Source organism: Ranitomeya variabilis, chromosome 8, assembly GCF_051348905.1.
Source record: "Ranitomeya variabilis isolate aRanVar5 chromosome 8, aRanVar5.hap1, whole genome shotgun sequence".
Taxonomy (NCBI): Eukaryota; Metazoa; Chordata; class Amphibia; order Anura; family Dendrobatidae; genus Ranitomeya; species Ranitomeya variabilis.
In genome coordinates, this window is record NC_135239.1 from 18,874,999 (window position 1) to 18,892,694 (window position 17,696).

The 17,696-nt window shown below is 50.5% G+C and overlaps 1 protein-coding gene across 5 annotated transcripts in view; it reads right to left on the reverse strand.

Moving 5' to 3' along the window:
• Nucleotides 1–17,696, reverse strand: part of LOC143787376 (phosphoglucomutase-1) — a 79,229-nt gene that overhangs the window by 33,243 nt on the left and 28,290 nt on the right. For 3 of the 5 annotated variants that reach the window (XM_077276045.1, XM_077276046.1, XM_077276049.1), the window contains 7 exons: nt 17,084–17,193; nt 16,519–16,676; nt 12,958–13,091; nt 10,743–10,891; nt 10,348–10,557; nt 9,452–9,559; nt 7,508–7,811 (listed from right to left, as the gene is read on the reverse strand). The exons of 1 other annotated variant lie outside the window; for it this stretch is intronic. In XM_077276045.1, coding sequence (XP_077132160.1) covers nt 7,737–7,811; nt 9,452–9,559; nt 10,348–10,557; nt 10,743–10,891; nt 12,958–13,091; nt 16,519–16,676; nt 17,084–17,193 — 944 coding nt within the window. In that variant the 3' untranslated portion in view covers nt 7,508–7,736. Of the gene's footprint in view, nt 1–2,621; nt 3,151–7,507; nt 7,812–9,451; nt 9,560–10,347; nt 10,558–10,742; nt 10,892–12,957; nt 13,092–16,518; nt 16,677–17,083; nt 17,194–17,696 lie in introns of those variants that run through there. One more of the 5 variants, XM_077276051.1, reaches the window with a different exon arrangement.

Here is a 17,696-nt window from a genome sequence, read left to right on the forward strand (position 1 = left end):
CTCCAAAGGTCCAGACCTCAATTCAATCGATTAGGGATGAGCTGGAAAAACAAGTCCGATCAATGGAGGCCGCACTGATCAGCACCCGGTTTCTTACTGGATCTGCTGCCGGCAGGACACCGTCAGGGGAGGGGGCTTGTGGCGTCCATACCTTAATGGAGGTTCACGAGGGGGAGCTACACAATATGAGGTGTTTTAATGTTACGGCTGATCAATTTCTATCTTCCAGCCTTTGTTTCATTCATTTCTCATCCATTCAGTTTCTATTTAAAGGGCCTGCGGTTATCACTGACATACAATCACAGGCGGCTGTAAGCGCACACTCCAGCCTGGATTCCTGCAAGGTCACTTTAAATGTCAAAGGTCACATGATGCCAAGGTGACATCAAGATCATGTTGTCTGGCCGGGCTGCAAGAATCAGCTGTTCCCCTGCGGCAGATGCTTCTCTATGGGCCCCGTGGTTCGTCCTACCAGGGTGTAATGATCTGTACAGTAAAGGCGGGAGGGGCAGATATAGCGATCAGATCTGTAATGACGTCAGAGCCAAAGTCATCAGGCAGGAGGGATGAGGAGAACTAGAAGCCGTGGTACTACAGGTCTCAGCAATACAGGTGCTACAATGATGTAATGCCCTATATAATGTTCGCTGACCTGCAGCACATTGCCCCCCCTAATGTCACTGGGCCTGAAGGACTCTGTACCCCAATATAAGTCCTTCTGCAGTACATTAAAGCTCAGATTGAACTCCAGTCCCTTCTGACCCGCAGCCTCCTGCGCCCCTGGCATCCCCCCGACCCGCAGCCTCCTGCGCCCCCGACTCGCAGCCTCCTGCGCCCCGGCATCCCCCGACCCGCAGCCTCCTGCATCCCCCGACCCACAGCCTCCTGCATCCCGGCATCCCCCGACCCGCAGCCTCCTGCATCCCCCGACCCACAGCCTCCTGCACCCCGGCATCCCCCGACCCACAGCCTCCTGCACCCCGGCATTCCCCGACCCACAGCCTCCTGCACCCCGGCATCCCCCGACCCGCAGCCTCCTGCACCCCGGCATCCCCCGACTCACAGCCTCCTGCGCCCCGGCATCCCCCGACCCGCAGCCTCCTCCTTACCCCGACCCGCAGCCTCCTGCACCCCGGCATTCCCCGACCCACAGCCTCCTGCACCCCGGCATCCCCCGACCCACAGCCTCCTGCACCCCGGCATTCCCCGACCCACAGCCTCCTGCACCCCGGCATCCCCCGACCCGCAGCCTCCTGCACCCCGGCATCCCCCGACCCACAGCCTCCTGCGCCCCGGCATCCCCCGACCCGCAGCCTCCTCCTTACCCCGACCCACAGCCTCCTGCACCCCGGCATCCTCCGACCACAGCCTCCTGCACCCCGGCATCCCCCGACCACAGCCTCCTGCACCCCGGCATCCCCCGACCACAGCCTCCTGCACCCCGGCATCCCCCGACCACAGCCTCCTGCACCCCGGCATTCCCCGACCCACAGCCTCCTGCACCCCGGCATCCCCCGACCACAGCCTCCTGCACCCCGGCATTCCCCGACCCACAGCCTCCTGCACCCCGGCATCCCCCGACCACAGCCTCCTGCACCCCGGCATCCCCCGACCCACAGCCTCCTGCACCCCGGCATCCCCCGACCACAGCCTCCTGCACCCCGGCATTCCCCGACCCACAGCCTCCTGCACCCCGGCATCCCCCGACCCACAGCCTCCTGCACCCCGGCATCCCCCTACCCACAGCCTCCTGCACCCCGGCATCCCCCGACCACAGCCTCCTGCACCCCGGCATCCCCCGACACCCACAGCCTCCTGCACCCCGGCATCCCCCGACCCGCAGCCTCCTGCGCCCACATACTTCATGACCTGCAGCCTCCTGCATCTCCTGACCGGCACAGACTATGCGCCCTATAATAATTGCTTTCTAGAGACTTGCAATCCATCATGGTGTTCTTGAAGCACATTGACCCCTGTCTCTATGCTACTTTACCCTTGAGCTCATCACTTCTACTGTCTCCCCACTCTGCAGCACATCGCTCCCCCTCCTCCTCCTCACTCTGCAGCACATCGCTCCCCCTCCTCCTCCCCACTCTGCAGCACATCGCTCCCCCTCTTCCTCCCCACTCTGCAGCACATCGCTCCCCCTCTCTCTCTCTCTGCAGCACATCGCTCCCCCTCTTCCTCCTCTCTGCAGCACATCGCTCCCCCTCCTCCTCCCCACTCTGCAGCACATCGCTCCCCCTCCTCCTCCCCACTCTGCAGCACATCGCTCCCCCTCTTCCTCCCCACTCTGCAGCACATCGCTCCACCCTCTCTCTCTCTCTGCAGCACATCGCTCCCCCTCTTCCTCCCCACTCTGCAGCACATCGCTCCCCCTCTTCCTCCCCACTCTGCAGCACATCGCTCCCCCCTCTCTCTCTCTCTGCAGCACATCGCTCCCCCTCTTCCTCCTCTCTGCAGCACATCGCTCCCCCACTTCCTCCTCTCTGCAGCACATCGCTTCCCCCTCTTCCTCCTCTCTGCAGCACATCGCTCCCCCTCTTCCTCCTCTCTGCAGCACATCGCTCCCGTCTCCCTCTCTCTCCAGCACATCGCTCCAGTCTCTGCACACCACTCACCCCGTTGGCCGCAGCGATCTGGATGATGAGCTGGATCGCCTCCGCATTGTAGAAGCGGCCGTCGCCCCCGACCACCAGCGCCCCCTCCGGCCGCTCCCCGGGCTCGGTGCAGGAGATGATGCTCTGGATGAAGTTCTGCGCGTAGTTCGGGCTCTTCTGGAACACGGTGACCCGCTTCCGGAGGCCGCTGGTGCCCGGCTTCTGGTCCGGGAAAGCCTTGGTCTTCACTACCTGAATGTTCACCATTGTGCTCTGCCGGGAAGGACGAGGCTGCGCCGGAGACCTCAGCGTGTGCACAGGCCGCTCCGTGCACGGGGAGGGACCGGAGCCAGTGACAACCAGTGCCCGGTGTCGGAGCTGTCAGTGCGGGCAGCCCGGCCCTCCTCACCGCCCAATGAGTGCATCTGCCCGCCCACTGCCCGGAATCACGTCCGCATGCCTCCTGTGTGCAGACGGGCGGGTAGTGCTGGGAGCTGTTGCCCACAGCAACCCGTCAGCTCACGGCTTTCATTTTCATAACATAAAATCTGGAATATGATTGGTTGGCAGCTGTTGCCCACAGCAGCCCTAACCCCAATCAGCTCACGGCTTAAATTATCATAACATGAAAGCTGAAATTCGGTTGGTTGTTGGCAGCTCACTGCTTTCATTTTCATGAAAGCTAGAATCTGATTGGTCCTTAGTAACCAGTTAGCAGTTTTCAAGGTCATAACATGAAAGCTGGAATCTGATTGGTTGTTGGCAGCTGTTGCTTACAGCAACCAATCAGCTCACTGCTTTCATATTCCAAACAGGAAAGGTGGAATCTCATTGGTTGCTATGCGCAATTGTTCTTGGCCCTTAAAAAAAAAAAAAATTCAACCCCCAGCATGTTCTGGTGACTTCCTGCTGGGAGGTGTAGATTCTGGAGAACTGCAGAGCTATAGACAAAAGTGTGCACATCAGTCTGCCCTAACATTAAAGGGATTATACATTTGTAAAAAAAAATTATATACGGGGGGCTGAGAGGAGATCTATACTGTCTGCAGGATGGGGCTGTATACAGGGGGCTGAGAGGAGAGCTATACTGCAGGATGGGGCTGTATACTGGGGGCTGAGGATATACTGCAGGATGGGGCTGTATACAGGGGGCTGAGAGGAGAGATATACTGCAGGATGGGGCTGTATACAGGGGGCTGAGAGGAGAGATACTGCAGGATGGGGCTGTATACAGGGGGATGAGAGGAGAGATATACTGCAGGATGGGGCTGTATACAGGGGGCTGAGAGGAGAGATACTGCAGGATGGGGCTGTATACTGGGGGCTGAGGATATACTGCAGGATGGGGCTGTATACAGGGGGCTGAGAGGAGAGCTATACTGCAGGATGGGGCTGTATACTGGGGGCTGAGGATATACTGCAGGATGGGGCTGTATACAGGGGGCTGAGAGGAGAGATATACTGCAGGATGGGGCTGTATACAGGGGGCTGAGAGGAGAGATACTGCAGGATGGGGCTGTATACAGGGGGATGAGAGGAGAGATATACTGCAGGATGGGGCTGTATACTGGGGGCTGAGGATATACTGCAGGATGGGGCTGTATACAGGGGGCTGAGAGGAGAGATATACTGCAGGATGGGGCTGTATACTGGGGGCTGAGGATATACTGCAGGATGGGGCTGTATACAGGGGGCTGAGAGGAGAGATATACTGCAGGATGGGGCTGTATACAGGGGGCTGAGAGGAGAGATACTGCAGGATGGGGCTGTATACAGGGGGATGAGAGGAGAGATATACTGCAGGATGGGGCTGTATACAGGGGGCTGAGAGGAGAGATATACTGCAGGATGGGGCTGTATACAGGGGGCTGAGAGGAGAGATACTGCAGGATGGGGCTGTATACAGGGGGATGAGAGGAGAGATATACTGCAGGATGGGGCTGTATACAGGGGGCTGAGAGGAGAGATACTGCAGGATGGGGCTGTATACAGGGGGATGAGAGATACTGCAGGATGGGGCTGTATACAGGGGGATGAGAGGAGAGATATACTGCAGGATGGGGCTGTATACAGGGGGCTGAGAGGAGAGATATACTGCAGGATGGGGCTGTATACAGGGGGCTGAGGATATACTGCAGGATGGGGCTGTATACAGGGGGCTGAGAGGAGAGATATACTGCAGGATGGGGCTGTATACAGGGGGCTGAGGATATACTGCAGGATGGGGCTGTATACAGGGGGCTGAGAGGAGAGATATACTGCAGGATGGGGCTGTATACAGGGGGCTGAGAGGAGAGATATACTGCAGGATGGGGCTGTATCCAGGGGGCTGAGGATATACTGCAGGATGGGGCTTTATACAGGATATGGAGGGGATGAGAAAAGAGATACCCTGCAGTGTTGGCAGTATACAGGGGGCTAAGAGGAGTGGTATATTGCAGGATGGGGCTGATAAAGTACATGGGACTATGTAGGCAGCTGAAAGAAAAGATAAACTACCGGATGGGGCTGTATAGAGAGGGGACATAAATGAGAGATATACTACAGGATGAGCAATATATACAGGGGAAATTCAGTTATGAGAAGCTGTATGCAGAGAGGGGCAGAAGGACTAAAAAAAAACACAAAAGGTACAAGAAAGAAATATGTTGGTCTTAGTCAGTCTTTATATTAACAAGTATGAATTTACTGTGATTTGTGAAGAATAATGCGGTTGTGGGAATAATCCTCTAACACATCTATTAACATTACATTCTAGGTGTTCAGTCCCGCTGCATAACATCGGCCCCCGCTATTCCGTGTGACAGAGCGGCCGGTGGTGCGGAGCTCACTGACACCACCTGTAATAGGAGCCACCCGGGTAACAAGTCCGTCCATGACATTTCTTCACTCCTGAATCTTTCTCCATCACCTGAGAGTGATATTATTGAGAAGTGGAAGGAACCGCAGCCACGAAGTGGGGACCCCGTAACATTACAGAGTGGGGCCACCAAGTGCTGAGGAGCAGAGGGCAGAAAAGTCACCATCGCTCTGCTGACCTCATAATGGCAGAAAATGGCATGCTTGATTGAGAAAGACCCTTGAGGTTGCAACGTCACATTTATGGCACAATAAAGAGGAATTTTTCACCTTGACTGGATGCTGTCCTTCACTTCAAATCATAACGGCAGAGTCCAGACCTCCTCTGGTATCAGCACAAACTATGCACCCCCGCCGGGAGCTTCATGGCCGAGCATCAGCTGAATGCAGCCGTACATCACCAAGCACAATGCCAAGTGTCAGATGGAGTGGTGTAAAGCCGCCACCACCGGACTCTGGAGGAGACGTGATCTGTGCAGTGACGGATCACACTTCTCTGCGTCTGATGGAGGAGTCTGGGTTTGGTGATTCCAGGAGGACGTTACCCCCTGACTGCATTGTGCCCCCTGAACAGATGGTGGAGGGGGATAATACTATGGGCTGTTATCAGGGGGCGGCCTCGGACCCTCACCTCCAGTGATGGGAAATCTTAATCTTCAGCACAAGACATTGTGGACAATTGTAGCTTCAGCTTTGTGGGAACAGTTTGGAGAAGACCCTTTTCTGTTCCCCATGACTGTGCCCAGTGCACACGCTCCATACAGACATGGAGGGGAGAACATGAGGGGCCGCGGAGAGCCCGGACCCCCGCCCCATCCAATAACGGAGATTGTGAGCCAGGACCCCTGCCCCATCCAACACATATAATGGAGATTCTGAGCCCGGACCCCCGCCCCATCTAATAACGGAGATTGTGAGCCCGGACCCCCAACATCAGGGTCTGATCTCCCCCAAGAACGGCCCCTGCACAGCGGAGCCCGCTCCCAACCAATCTGATATTGATGACCTATTATAAGCCCTTCGTAGCCACCTATCATTAACCCTTCTCTGCCTCGGATGGCGCCATACATAATAATGCAGCGATGTCACTCTCCCGCCACACGTGCATTAAGCAGAATGGCGCTCGGGCCCGATACTACACTTCTGATGCTCACCACCACATTCTCCATAGGTGTCATGGTTCCACTTCATGCGTCTTCCCACAACCTATGCTGCCGGCACTGGTCGCCTTTATCCCAATCCTTACGTCCTGGCGGAGGCCGATACTTTCACAAATAATTTAAATGTGCCGTGCCATACAATATTTCTGATTTCTAGCGACCTCCTTGGGCTGCAGAAACGCGGGAGCCTGATCCGGGCTGATCCTCCTGCACAGCTGACATTTATCGGAGGGGATTCTGTTACACACGGAGAGCAGAGATCACCGCCGGCAAAAATAGCAGCGGCCCTGCCGGCTGTGACCTTATAGGAGGTTACACAAATAATATGGATTTAACCAAAAGTTCCCCACCTTGTGAATCCTAATGAGCGAGCCCCGAATTACAGCAGGGATCAACAAAATGAATAAAAATCACATGACGCGTTTCACGCTGAAACGGTTCTTAAGATTCTTGTGATTAAAAACCATTGAGGGTCGAAACGCGTCATCCGTGTGATTTTACTCATTTTTCTTTTCCATTTTTTTTTTTTATCTATGTTTGTAAATGATCTTGGAACAAATATGACTTTTTAAATAGGACAAAGGGCTGTAACAAAATAGGAAATAAAATCTTCTTCTCTGTTGACTGTGCACAAAGGATATATCTTTCTCCAGCTCCGGTCCTCCATGTGCCATGAGCCGAGAAGATTTATTTCTCCTCCTGTCACAGCATTTCTCCTCGGATCTTGGGTATGTGTGCTTACGATACAGCTCCTCTGTCAGTTGAGACACAGATCTCGGGAGCCTTGTCTCTCCAGACTGCCCTAACACGTCATTGCGGTTTTAATTATGTGATGGGGGCCTTTATAATACATATTTGTAGAAGCCCAATAAGTGAGAGCTGAGATGTATGGCAGATAGGTTGCTCTTTAATCTACGGTCACTTTTCCTCTTGTTCCACACCTGGCGGTACATTTATAAGTGGCGGTTTTGACTCTGACATAATAAATATGTGATAACGGAAGTATTTGGAAACAATTTGGCACTTTCTTATTGATTGGAAGTCTTTGGCACCAGACATATTATTTATAATATCTTCTCATCCAGGTGGACTGATGACCTCCGCCCGTGGCTCGGCTTCACGACAGGACGTTGTGCACACAGTTATACAGCCACTCCTGCTTCTCGTTCGCAGCCATAACATGCTGAGATACCTGGGGACAGAAAGGCGACATGTTAGTACACCCGCATCCCCATAGGCCTGTGTGATGTCACAGGAGAGCAGCAACATGCATTTCCAAATTAGAAAGGTTGTCTAGCATTGGGTCCAATTTTTTTGAAAAATTTCTTACTTATCTGCATGTATTTCGGACTAAAAATAATTTTTGCAATTGAGTTTGATTAAGAATTTTGCTCCGTTTGCCTTCTACAGCCTCCGTGCTGCAGAACGAGTTCACTGAGAATTAATCAGCGAGCTCTTTGTGATAGTCTGTATCTTTTTCTGAGCTCCTCTCAGCTGATTAATAACCACAGACAAGTTGAATTTGCCGAGAAACGACGAATCTGTAAAAAATAAACCGTGCCAAAGTTTTAATGAAGCCCAATTGCAAAAGGGATTTTTATTTAAAATACATGCATTTAAGTAACAAATACAAGAATTACCCCCAAAGGTGGACATCCCCCTTCAATTATTAATAATATTGGTGACAATTAATTTAACGTCCCCAATGTAAGAGAAGAACCGATGTGACAAAGGTCGTAAATTGATGCAGAATTTTACCAAACTTGTGACTTTTTTGAGGTTCCAATGTGAATATATTCATTCCTGCGCCTTTTTACTCATCTGTGTAGAATTTGCAACTTTTTGTTGCCATTGTTATGTAGAAATTAAATGATAAATATGTTGTAATTCACCCTAAAAGATTAACCTCGTCCCACGTAGGGGGTCCGAGATCTGCCAGGAGGGGTTAGATAAGTGATGATGTCGTCCAGTCGCACACAGGAAGTCACAGACTGACTTCCTGTCTACACATTAGCGCGTGCAGTGGACTGGTGGTCACACTGGAGATCACGTGGCCCAGTTTGAATGTAACTGGGATGAAACGGATCACACTGGTATATATAGCTCTACAGGGCACCAAAAACCCAAATGTTTCAGTCTTCTCTGTCATTCTGCACTGAACACCAGTTCCGATCACGTCCTATCCACATGATCGGTGCAGACCTGCAGGACCCGGCAGCGACCACTAAACAGCCGGACCTGCAAATACGTGGCAGTTTTGTAACCGCATCTGTTCTTGGCTTTTTTTGTAAAGATCCGTGCACTCGTGTCCAATGCAGGACGGGGACAGATTTCCATCTTTAGGGTTAGGGTTACGGTTAACCCTAACCCTAAACAAACACAAAGAACGTTCCTATTAGGCAACAGCAAGCAGAGATCTTGACATCTGCAAAAAACTGATGCAGAAAGTATATTGGAAAACTGTATGATTTATCGATATTGCAGCCGAGCAAAAAAAGATTTGCTCTGCCGTGGACCAGAGTTGAGGCCGTTCCTCTATGGCAGCGGTCACTTCTGCACCGACAATCCTCTGCCTGGAGCCTCGTAAGCACAAGAGGCGCTCTGAGTGCTGGGCAGAGGATTGCTGGCGCAGAAGTGAACATGGCGGACGAACAGTGCAGAACAAATGTTTTTACTCAACCTGAAACTTGAATACTCGTAGATGACAAACCTGCAGAAAAGACTGTGCTAAGAGCACAAAGCAATGCACAATGCAGGCAGACCTGCCCTTAGCAAGCAGGGATTGCCCGCACAGCCGCGGCCAGCATCGTACTAGGGCGGCCAGCTCCTCACCGTGGTCGACTTTCCTGGCACTTCGACAGCAAACACGCTCATTCCTCGGCTGCTGATACTGTTCTTACTCTGATCGTTATTTACCTGCACCACAATCTTCTTATCGGACTGGGAAGAGAAAAGCAGAGTCACCGTGTGTAAGATCTGAGGACGGTGCTGCCCGTGCACCATTCATAGTAATAATCCCAACAGTATCACCTGGACGATAAACGCCATTATATCTTCATCCTTAAACCCTTCATGACCCCATTTCTCCATTTCAGAAATAATAACTTTTCTATTTTTACATTACAGATCTCGTGTTTTGCAAGTTATGGGGACGTATATTATACTAGGTGCAAGGGAAATATTTGCAGCAGAGATTTCTACTTCTTTGCGTAAAATAGGTAAATTTTGGTACATGTTTTTGAGGGTATGTGCACACGTTGCGGATTACTCTGCAGATTTTTCCGCACTGATTTTGGTAAATCCACAGGTAAACCGCACTGCAGATTTACTGCGGAATTACAATGGATTTACCACGGTTTTTTTTGCGGATTTTGTGCGGATTCCACCTGCGGTTTTACACCTGCGGATTCCTATAGAGCAGGTGTAAACAGCTGCGGAATCCGCATAAAGAATTGACATGCTGCGGAATGTAAACCGCAGCGTTTCTGCGCGGTATTTTCCACAGCATGTGCATTGCGGATTTTATTTTCCATAGGTTTACATGGTACTGTGTTTTTTGCGCATTTTTGCACTTTCTAATTGCTTTCTATGGTGAAAAAAACACTGCAAAAACGCTCAAAGTATTGGCCTGCTGCAGATTTAAAAAAGAAAAAAGCATCAGTTTTCCAATTGAGTCAGGACGAATCAGCGGCGGCTGTGTCTATGGCAACCACTCGGCTGTTACACACCTTATTCTCGATGACAGAAGTGATGCGCGTGTCGTTCTTATAGGTGTAGACGACGACGTGGTCACAGCCGTCCATTTGCTTTGCATCCCCTTTAAGAAGGACTGATCTGCAGAGCACCTTCTGCAGCAGGCGACTGCCGGGCTCCAGACTTGCGGCTTTCAGCTGAGGCTTCGTCTTCTCAGCATAGACATCAATGAGGAAAGGGCAGGCCTGCGGAATAAATAACACCGCCATACACACACATACATAGTACATGTCATGTCACAGCGTCAGAGCGGGGCTCACACCCAACGTCTAGTGCGCAAAGTCATGAGACTCCTCTACCAGGCGCAGAAGAGAGATCGCTGCATTACAGATTACAGGATGTCGGATTGTAGGACTGGTCACATAATTACCTCTGCCATTTCCAGTGCTCTGTTATAGCCCATGGATTGAAGTGTCACCCACAAGTCACTGGGGTCTCCTTCTCGGTCATTGGCCTCCATTAGATTGAGATCCAAGAAGCCTTTTCTTGTTAACTCGTTCTTCTTGGTTTCAAAGTTCTCTATTATATTACAAACATAGAAATTACATATTTATACTCCAGAGCTGCACTCCCTATTCTGCTGGTGCAGTCACTGTGTGCATACATTACATTACTGATCCTGAGTTACATCCTGTATTATACCCCAGAGCTGCACTCACTATTCTGCTGCTGCAGTCACTCTGTGCAAACATTACATTACTGATCCTGAGTTACATCCTGTATTATACTCCAGAGCTGCACTCACTATTCTGCTGGTGCAGTCACTGTGTACATACATTACATTACTGATCCTGAGTTACATCCTGTATTATACTCCAGAGCTGCACTCGCTATTCTGCTGGTGCAGTCACTGTGTACATACATTACATTACTGATCCTGAGTTACATCCTGTATTATACTCCAGAGCTGCACTCACTATTCTGCTGGTGCAGTCACTCTGTGCAAACATTACATTACTGATCCTGAGTTACATCCTGTATTATACTCCAGAGCTGCACTCACTATTCTGCTGGTGCAGTCACTGTGTACATACATTACATTACTGATCCTGAGTTACATCCTGTATATACTTCGCAGCTGTGCTGTATCTACACAGTGACGGCACCAGCAGAATAGTGAGTGCAGCTCTGGAGTATAGTACAGGATGCAACTCAGGATCAGTAATGTAATGTATGCACACAGTGACTGCACCAGCAGAATAGTGAGTGCAGCTCTGGAGTATAATACAGGATGTAACTCAGGATCAGTAATGTAATGTATGTACACAGTGACTGCACCAGCAGAATAGTGAGTGCAGCACTGGGGTATAATACAGGATGTAGCTCAGGATCAGTAATGTAATGGATGTACACAGTGACTGCACCAGCAGAATAGTGAGTGCAGCTCTGGGGTATAATACAGGAGGTAACTCAGGGTCAGTAATATAATGTATGTACACAGTGACTGCACCAGCAGAATAGTGAGTGCGGCTCTGGAGTATAATACAGGATGTAACTCAGGATCAGTAATGTAATGTATGTACACAGTGACTGCACGAGCAGAATAGTGAGTGCAGCTCTGGAGTATAATACAGGATGTAGCTCAGGATCAGTAATGTAATGTATGTACACAGTGACTGCACCAGCAGAATAGTGAGTGCAGCTCTGGGGTATAATACAGGAGGTAACTGAGGATCAGTAATGTAATGTATGTACACAGTGACTGCACCAGCAGAATAGTGAGTGCGGCTCTGGGGTATAATACAGGATGTAACTCAGGATCAGTAATGTAATGTATGTACACAGTGACTGCACCAGCAGAATAGTGAGTGCAGCTCTGGAGTATAATACAGGATGTAGCTCAGGATCAGTAATGTAATGTATGTACACAGTGACTGCACCAGCAGAATAGTGAATGCAGCTCTGGGGTATAATACAGGATGTAACTCAGGATCAGTAATGTAATGTTGTCTTTTTTGTATTTATAAAGTGATTTAACCTTTTTTTAGAAATTAATGATATTTTCCCTTTTCAGTGAACGCCATATATAACGCCCATAGTGAGTGGTGCGGCCCACCAGCGCGGCGCCCCCCTCCGGCGTCCTGCACATCTCCACCAGGAGGACTGTGGCGCTTTCCCCTCTTTTTATCTGCAGATTTCCGATGAACGGCAGAATTAATAACAGGTAAATGATGTTAGGTTTTCCTCGGCGGGGTCCGGGGAAGGAGCCGGGCTGTTAGCGGGGGATATTAAGGTCATATGATAATAAATGTTACCCGCGCGTGGCCTTTACGCCAGAGGCTTTTTTTTTTACCATCTTGCTGAAAGGTTAAAAGAAAAGTAATTCAGTTCTAATGCATTCTTAATAGAAACCATAAAAATGCAAATGTTTTGCTGGGAATTAGTGGACTTTTTACAGCCTGTAATACGGCCGGTGTTCTCGGCCCGGGATGGGGCGACACATTGAAATCTCCTCCAAATTATCTCCCAATAACACTTTTTCCCGTTAAACAACTGCATTAAGTGACTTCATTAATATAGAAGGAGACGACTGCTGGCGGGATGTGGACGAGGCGCAAAATGCACAAAAATAAAGCAGCGCGCACCTTTACAAACCTCCCAGGCGTCGGCGTCGCACTTCTCGCCGCTGCTCCGCAACTCGAAGAAATTATATTCCTCCAAGCTCAGGAAGCCGCTGCCGTCTAAATCAATGATGTCAAATATGTCCGACAGCGCGGATCTGAAATGTGGAGGATGAGAGGCCGTTATTTCACACCGCGACGTACGGAGCGCGCTGTGCTGGAAAAGGGCGACATCCAGAAATGTCTGCTGACGTCACGTCGACAGGGCAGCGGCTTCTCTTCCGCTCTGCTCTGTTGATGGGGAGTGATTGCCGATGCCATGCTGATTGACAGCCGGCTCCCCGCTGCCAAACTGCGGGGAGCCAGCTGTCAATCAGCATGACGTCTGCAGTTATGTCCCATCGACAGAGCAGCCCGGAAGAAGATGAGCTGCTCTGTCGACGTGGAACAGCTGCATCACTGATTGTTCTGAGCTGGTGCTGGGCAGAACGAGCAGGTAGTGAGCAACTATAGGAAACAAAAAGTACTGGACAACCCCTTTAAATGACATTGTCACTGACAGCAGAATTTAAAGGGGTAATCCAATCTCCAAGATCCTATTCCAATATATAGTACTGTAGGTGTAATAATAATATTAGCAAATACCTCCAATTATAAATGTAATATAGTTCTTCTGATTCGCTATGTCATTTACCCTAGGTGCAGGGCATTGCAGTAATTTAGGTAGCCATGGTTGAGAACACGCATAGTGACAGTTAGTTGTTAGTGGTCGTAACCATGGATACCTAAGCTACTGCAATGCCCTGCACATGGGGTAAGTGACATAGCAAATCAGAAGAACTATACTACATTTTTAAATGGAGATATTTGGTAATATTATTATTATTACACCTACCATATATTGTGGTCCTAGAGATGAGAATACCCCCTGTAATTGGAGCAATTGAGGAGAGATTCTGGGTCTACTGAAACCGAAATATTACAAGCCTTCAAACGACCGGAGGTTCAAGTCTCCTAACAGGATCCAAAAAATAAAAGTAAAAAAATGAAAGATAAAAATGTAAAAAAAAAAATAAAGCAAAATATAAAAAGTAGGAATCTGCTTTCTTTCTTCTAATAAAAAAATAAAAACAACTGACTTTGCCACATCTGTAAAAATCAATTAAAAAGAAGAAGAAAAATATATATAAAAAAACAAATGCCCAATTATGTTTATCGATCACTACACTTTCCTTGAAAATGTGATTATTTTTGCTGCATGATAAATGTAAAACTAAAAAAAGAGAAAAAAAAGAAACCCAAAAAACAATGGGGTGTTGTGGGTATTGTTTGGAGGGAATTGACCATTTTGCTAATTTTTTACAGCCCTATAAAGGCTGATGTGAAAACTGCAATACTTGGTGACCGGTGATAACTTTTAATGTGGGGAGTGATGCCCCCCGTCATCAGTTGCTCCATAGACGTACACACGTCACACTATCTATAGACTCCCGGCTACTGCGGAAACCCATCGGTCCTAAAGGGACGGAACAATCCCCGGGTAGCTGCAGGATCTGAGGGAATCAGCGATGGAGCAGACGTGTCCATGTTTATGTACAGAGCGTTAGGCACAGATGTGGTGCATTGCTGCAGGAGGTTAGGGCTCTGTTCACACAGGCTTCTATTTACAATGGAGAATAATATACTGTGCCATATGCAGTGGTGCACCGCTAATAATGGCAGACCATGCGGCCGCTCTGGGGCCAGAGAGTTGGGGGGGATATAGTGCCAAAAGGGGTCTCTATGTACTGTATCTGAATCCTCAGGATGCACAAACATTAGAACACAATGTGCGGCCGTCGCTTCTCTGTTTCACCATTCAGTCGGAGGCGCAGACCGAGGCACAGCAGCAGAGGTGCAGACTGAGGCAGCGCATCGGAAGCGCAGACCGAGGCACAGCATCGGAGGCAAAGACTGGGGCACAGCATCAGAGGCGCAGACCGGGGCACAGCATCAGAGGCGCAGACCGGGGCACAGCATCAGAGGTGCAGACTGAGGCAGCGCATCGGAAGCGCAGACCGAGGCACAGCATCGGAGGCAAAGACCGGGGCACAGCATCAGAGGCGCAGACCGGGGCACAGCATCAGAGGCGCAGACCGAGGCACAGCGTCAGAGGTGCAGACTGAGGCAGCGCATCGGAAGCGCAGACCGAGGCACAGCATCGGAGGCAAAGACCAGGGCAGAGCATCGGAGGCACAGACGGGCAGAGCATCTGAGGCAAAGACTGGGGCACAGCATCAGAGGTGCAGACCGGGGCACAGCATCAGAGGTGCAGACTGAGGCAGCGCATCAGAAGCGCAGACCGAGGCACAGCATCGGAGGCAAAGACCGGGACACAGCATCAGAGGTGCAGACTTAGGCAGTGCATCGGAGGCGCAGACCGAGGCACAGCATCGGAGGCAAAGACCGGGACACAGCATCGGAGGTACAGACTGAGGCAGCGCATCGGAGGCGCAGACCGAGGCACAGCATCGGAGGCGCAGACCGGGGCACAGCATCAGAGGTGCAGACTGAGGCAGCGCATCGGAGGCGCAGACCAAGGCACAGCATCAGAGGTGCAGACTGAGGCAGCGCATCGGAGGCGCAGAGCGGGGTACAACATCGGTGGCAAAGACCGGGGCAGAGCATCGGAGGTACAGATGGGCAGGGCATCGGTGGCAAAGACCGGGGCACAGCATCGGAGGCAAAGAACGGGGCACAGCATCGGAGGCAAAGACCGGGGCACAGCATCGGAGGCAAAGACCGGGGCACAGCATCGGAGGCGCAGACCGGGGCACAGCATCAGAGGCGCAGACCGGGGCACAGCATCAGAGGCGCAGACCGGGGCACAGCATCAGAGGCGCAGTCCGGGGCACAGCATCAGAGGCGCAGTCCGGGGCACAGCATCAGAGGCGCAGTCCAGGGCACAGCATCAGGGGCGCAGACGGGGGCACAGCATCAGGGGCGCAGACGGGGGCACAGCATCAGAGGCGCAGACCGGGGCACAGCGTCAGAGGCGCAGACCGGGGCACAGCGTCAGAGGCGCAGACCGGGGCACAGCGTCAGAGGCGCAGACCGGGGCACAGCATTGGAGGCGTAGACTGGGGCACAGCGTCAGAGGTGCAGATCGGGGCACAGTACCGGAGGCGTAGACCGTGGCACAGCATTGGAGGTGCAGACTGGGGCACAGTAAAGGAGGCACAGACCGGGGCACAGCATCGGAGGCATAGACTGTGGCACAGCGTCAGAGGTGCAGAGCAGGGCACAGGTCCAGAGGAAAAGACCGGGGCACAGCATCGGGAGGCGCAGTACTGGGAGGCACAGACTGAGGTAGTGCATCCGAGGCACAGACTGGGGTAATGCATTGGGGCACAGAATCGGGGGGCATGTAACGAGATGAGGAGTTTTATTTATATATTTTTTTCATTTTGTCAGGCAGTAGTTATGGAGGGCAATGCTGTGAGTGGGGAGCTGTGCAGGCATCACACTTTGGGGGGCACCTTGTGGGAATTCACTGTGGGATCCGGCGAATCACTGCATAAAGACTTGTGGTGCCTCCAGACTCACCTGAACTCGGGGGTCAGCTGTAAATCCTCGCTGCCGTCTCTGTACACCAGTCGGGCCTCCTTAGTGACCGGCTTCTTATTCCTTCTCAGCCGGCAGCCTGTCGTGAATGGTAGGAGGGTGTAGGAGCCGGCCCCGAGTTCTCCTTTCCAGACGTAGGACTGCGGATGGGACATTGTGAATCTACGTCACACATCATTAGGATATGGATCCGCTGGCTGTTTGGTGGAGATACGCAATGATCAGTAGAATACAGGGGCTGCGGCGCTCTGATGAGCCGGCGCTCCATCCGGCCCCCGTATCCAGTGTTACAGCACAATTCACATGAGTGGGTCTATGCTGCAGTTTCTGGCTCAGCCCCTGTATTCTAGGATCAGTTTGTGTCCTCCATCATGTCAGTAATATTGTTTTCTCTAGGATCTAGCACAGAAGACCCCCCTATACCCAGCATACAGCATGGGGACATATCGCAGCCTTTCATGGGGGTACATGTCAGGAGTTCCCCCCAAAGTTTACTGCCAATGCAGGGCTGCGAATAAGAGCAAAGACGTGACATTAATAGCCGGACCTCTTTGTGGCGCAGTTCTGTGAAGGACACGAGCTGGGGGTCTCCTCGTCCATCACTTTCCTTCAGGACAAACAGAACCGCGTCCACAGACATCCAGGGGGAAGACTTCCCTGCAGGAGAGGAAAACTTTCCTTAAAACAAAAGAATACAGCTTTCCTTCAGCACGAGGTGTATTTTTTTACTGTTACCACTTTGGCCTGTGTATAATTTATTGATTACATTTTATAAATATTTTTTCATGTGGGATGTGGGGACATGACAATTGTTACAGCAATTTGGCAATTGTTTGGGTTAGTAACCTAATGTATGACTACGATCATTACGGACAAAGTGATACCAATTATGTGACTTTTTTTTTTAAACTTTTTGTATAAAAAAAAAAACTATTTAAATATGGGATTTTGTTTAATTCTTTTATTATATATATTTTTTTACTTTTTTATTTAATAAAACAATTTGTTTAGGGGAAATATGATTTTTGGGAGTGGTGGTGGATTTTAAATTTTCTCTTATATTTTTAAACATTTTTTTTAAATTATTTATATTAGTTTTAGAAATCGATTCAATTTTTTTAATAGATTAAAATCTATTAAAATAAAACTGATATCTCTTA